Source organism: Vigna angularis, chromosome 6 (genome assembly GCF_016808095.1).
Source record: "Vigna angularis cultivar LongXiaoDou No.4 chromosome 6, ASM1680809v1, whole genome shotgun sequence".
In the NCBI taxonomy this organism is placed as follows: domain Eukaryota; kingdom Viridiplantae; phylum Streptophyta; class Magnoliopsida; order Fabales; family Fabaceae; genus Vigna; species Vigna angularis.
Window position 1 is genome coordinate 26785989 of NC_068975.1, and position 5123 is coordinate 26791111.

Sequence of the window (5123 nt, forward strand, 5' to 3'; positions counted from 1 at the left end):
CTATGTGTTGGGTGTTGTGCGTGTGTTGGGTGCTGCTATGTGCTGGGTGTTGTGCGTGTGTTGGGTGCTGCTGTGTGCCTATGTTTTGTGTTAAATGAAAAAGAAGAGAAACGCGAAATCAGGCAATGGATATGGGGTATCCATAAAAATACTTAAACGAATCTCGAAATTCGTTCACGGAGATTGACATCCGTTTACCCTTCAACGGATGTCGATATCCGTCGACAGATTTCGATATTCGTTTGAGTGTTCTACAGATATCCCATATTTGTTTCAGGGTACCGAACTCTGCATTCACGCCTGGGAACCTTATGCTTGGCACCACCGGTAGACCACCTTCGACCATCACAATAGCACAATTAGAAGGGACAAGAAGCAAGAGAAATCTGATTTTCGTGGGAGTATTTGGATGTGGGGATGCATTTATAAGTAGGTGGATGTTGGTGAAGGTAAATACGTTTTAACCACCACGAATTAAATATTTTACAGGAGTAAAAGAAGAATGAAGAAGTGTAAAGAGTAGTATGTAGTAGTGGAGGAAGTAACACTCAAAATAGACCTTATATTGTTATAATCAGTGACTATTTGTCTCTTACTTTCTTTACATTTTTTAAATCTGAAAAATAAACAAAAGTTGTTTTTGCTATTGAGTAAAAACAAAATGCAGTGGTTTTGATCCTAAATCTGGAAAAGTATAATTGTTACTTTCAATATTTTGAAACTTTATCTACCACAGTTTTATTTTTAAAAAATATTTAAAAAAAAATTTAAATTATCTTAAATCTTAATTTTTAAATAATACGACATTGTTAAGTGTGATAGAAATGTTAATAAATTTAATTAAGAAGATTACATCAAACATCAAACTTAAATAACAAAACAGAATTAGTTGAACGAGGAAATAATTAAAATACAACATTTTTGTTTAAAAACCGATAGGATAATACAATTATATATCTACCTTATGTTTTTCTTCTTTTACTTATACAGAGTTTAAAAACATATTACTGATCAAAAGGACAATTATGAATGATTGTGTTTAGCACATAATTTTCTTCTTTTTACCATGTTTAGCAAAATAGAATTAATAATTAAGGTGTCTGTGTGTGGAGCCTTGTAAACAAATGAAAGGCAGGCATAACCAAACTCAATTATTCCCATTTTTATGACACCATCCATGACGTCACCACCCGACAACCAGCGAAAATCCAACCATCAGAATCTCTCACACGTGGGATCATATCCACCGCCCGATGTCCCTGCACGACACCACACTCTCATCATATATCACCAAAACCTTATTCCAGACACTCCCTCTTTCCTTCAATTCAATTCAATTCTCCTCCCCACACATCAAACATAGTATTTAGGTTTCTGCACCCAATCAAACGCACTCTGTTCCGACATCAACTAACTCTGAACTCCCAACTTCTTCGTGTCGTCGTTAATTCCGAATTAATTAATTAATTAACTAATTAATTAGTTAATTGATGACTACTGCTATGGAGGTAGAGCGTGACAAGTACAAGATGATCGATTTCGAAGAAACCGAGTTGCGACTCGGGTTGCCGCTGAGTTCAAACGAAAGCGAGTCCACGCTCATCAGAAACACTTCCGGTTGTTCCTTTACCGGGAAGAGAGGGTTTTCCGATACAAGCAGCGGTAGCGTGGATTTGAAGCTTAACCTTTCCTCAACCTCAAACAATGTCTCCGCCTCTTCCTCTTCTGACATGGCCAAAGAAAACAACGCTTCTGCAGCTGCTAACATCACCACACCTCCTTCTCCTGCTCCTGTCAAGGACCCAGCAAAGCCACCTGCAAAGTAAGCTTCTCCTCTCCTTCCTTTTCAATCACCGATCCGAATCATGCGAAATTATTGTACGGTATGGAATAACATGAACTGAATTGAACGAATCACAGTTTTTATGTAACATGCTGTTATTTCTTTTACTGCATGCTACTGGGAATGATTTCTCGCGCTACATAACAGTTTTTTTTTTGCCCTTTTTGTTACTGCTTTGATTATCGTAAGCTTGTGCTTAATTAATGCATGTGGAAGATAATAACAAAAGGTATTTCGTTTGGCAGTGGTGGTTCTCAATAATGGTAAGACAGATAATGATTATTGTATGCTAGTGCTTAATTATTGCCTAACTCTGTGATGGAACTCGCTACGGAAAGTGTGAGATTTTGTTCAGTTAATCTGAGATAAAGAATAGAGAAGGTAACTTATGCCTTGTTTAGAATTTTCCAAGGAATTGTTTTTGGTTTAACATCCCTTTTGGTTTATGTGATGAAATGAAAGTGTTGATTGTGAAATATAACACAGGCTGGTTTGAAATTGTGTAGAAGGTAATTGATAATCATATAGAGATTAGAAATTAGGTTATGATGAATTAGGGTGTTGTTTGCAGTTTGGGTTTTGGTTGTTGGAATGAAAGTAAAAAGGGAAGTGTATATGCAATTAATTAGGTTAGTGATATGGGTTGGAGGAAAGGGAAAGTGTCGTGGAGATGCTAAGCAAGAAAAAGTAAAGGGTGATGGAGGAGAAGAGGATGCCGAAGTTTGGGTGGATTGCTTTTGCGGATGGCATGGTTCGTTGTCGGGTAGACAGAGGAAAAAGACAGGACACATGGAATCTTACCTTTTCTCAACCACCCAACAATTTCTCACTCAAACCAGCAAAGGCCAAAAAGGAAAAGGATAGTCCACGCCCCTGTCCCATCGCCTAACATTAATATTAATTCCAAAAGCATGTGCCCAACACAATCAATTATTATACCCTCCCAACTTACCCATCATCATACTTTTTATTATTATTAAATTAAAACCATATTATTCAATTCAAAGTTTCAACCCACACGCCTCTCAACAACTGTTTCCGTGCCTTGACCGTCAAATTATGCAGCTTGCGGAGTTATAATAATACGGTTTAACTGTGGTTAATTTTCAGGGCACAAGTGGTAGGTTGGCCTCCTGTGAGATCATTCAGAAAGAACATCGTGAACAATGTTCAAAAGGGTAACAACAGCAGCAACAAAGAGGGGGTAAAAGGTGGCGCAAGTAACAGCAGCAGTGGGAACACAGGAGCAGCTTTTGTTAAGGTGAGCATGGACGGTGCTCCTTATCTACGTAAGGTAGATTTGAAGGTGTACAAGAGCTACCAAGAGCTGTCGGATTCCCTTGCAAAAATGTTCAGTTCATTCACCATTGACAAGTGTGGATCCCAAGGCATGAAAGACTTCATGAACGAGACCAAATTGATTGATTTTCTCAACGGCTCTGATTACGTTCCCACCTACGAAGACAAAGATGGAGACTGGATGCTCGTCGGTGACGTACCCTGGGAGTGAGTTTTTCCATTCTCATTATTTTATTTACCATGATTGTATTTTGTACTTTGTACATGTCTATGTTTGTCTAACCAAACATTATTATCTCACAGAATGTTCGTGGAATCCTGCAAGCGTCTGCGTATAATGAAAGGATCTGAGGCAATCGGGCTAGGTTAGTTAGTGATCTTATTAGTCAAGTTTGAAAACCACCACAGAAAATCTTATCTTATCTTAATTAATTGTTTAATTACTTGTCGAATTGACAGCACCGAGAGCAGTGGAAAAGTGCAGGAACAGAAGCTAGAGTTGAATGTGTACATTAACTCCATGTTCCAGAACAATGTGCTGTGTTTGGTTGGTATCCATGGGAAGCATCGATGCTGATTATAATTAATTTGTGGAGCAAGGAGTTGTCTAATTAATATAGGAGGCAAGTTGTTGTTATGTATAATGTGTCGGTACCATTTTTTAGAAATAATTTTCTTGTATATGTATTGTGTATTTTATATATATATGAGAAAAATAGTTGGAACTCAGGGACAAGAAATAATGGAATATGTCTATATGGGCCCGTTTTGTTTCTACGTACAAAACATAACAATGTCTACCTTGGTGTGCCTGTCTAATATAATAAGATCAGTGTCTCTACGTTTACAGTTGTACATACGTAGTTACACACACACACACACACATATATATATATATATATATATATATATATATATATATATATATATATATATACACTTTATTAATTAATTTATTTATTTGTGGAGAAGGTGATAAAGTGGGGCAGATTGGATCATGTGCAAGGGCTTCAGTATTTATTTCACATGTTCCTGTGGCCTTGCTTCACTGTCTCATATCTGTCTCGACGTCTCTTCAATTCCAAAGCCATAAATTTAGTAATTTCATTTGAAAGTTTATAATTTCTAAAGTAGTTAAAATGATATAGAAAATTGAAGTTAGTGTAGGTATGAGTAGAAATAAAATTCAAAGCGTAGGAAAGTGCAGGAACAGTGTCATGTTGAAGTTCCAGCTGGGTTGACCCGCGAATCAAATTGAATGCGACCGCCAACCCGTTTTCCGTGTCATTTTCATGAAATAGTATTAAGGAATGAAGACTTTAATCTAAATCTATTTGATCAAGTTTTAAATTCAAATCTAAATATTTGGATTAAATTTTAAATCCAAATCCATTTTTTTTTTCATAAAAACAATTTAAATTGAATTTTTAGATCCATATTTTTTTAATAATTTTTTTCTAAATCTAATTTTAAATTTAAATATATATTCTTTATAAATAAAATAACTATTTTGTGTAATATGTAAATATATAAAAGAAATTAAATAATATATAAAATATTAAAATAATATAATGATATTATAATTTAATAATATCAAAGACTAAAGATTAAGATATTATATAATTTTTTAACATTAGAGATAATTAGAATCATCTAAACGTCAATATAATATTCAAACAAAAAAAAATTAAAACAATTTAAATGTTCACAAATATATAGAATCATACCTTCCGTCTTAAATTATGGCTATCAAATTTCAATAAAGCTTCCAAATATATAGAATTTGGAGGGATCCATTTGCACCTTTTACTATCACTTTGAAGTTCCATTCATTCCGAAAAAATAAAATCCGAAAGCAAAGCAGAGCCCGCTCCGACTTAAGATTGGAAATTTTCATTTTTCAAATTTTCAATTTTAAAGTAGAAATCTGATATAGAAAATGGATTAAGATATTAATCAAAATAAAAAGTAAATTTAAGAA

At 34.7% G+C, this 5123-nt stretch overlaps 1 protein-coding gene across 1 annotated transcript; it reads left to right on the forward strand.

Moving 5' to 3' along the window:
• The first annotated feature begins 1302 nt into the window (after positions 1 to 1302).
• On the forward strand, positions 1303 to 3871 carry LOC108346016 (auxin-responsive protein IAA16). Its single transcript, XM_017584931.2, has 4 exons — positions 1303 to 1822; positions 2954 to 3349; positions 3446 to 3507; positions 3602 to 3871. Exons 1-4 carry the CDS (start codon positions 1491 to 1493, stop codon positions 3637 to 3639), a joined length of 828 nt encoding a protein of 275 aa, XP_017440420.1. The 5' UTR covers positions 1303 to 1490; the 3' UTR covers positions 3640 to 3871.
• The last annotated feature ends 1252 nt before the right edge of the window (positions 3872 to 5123 follow it).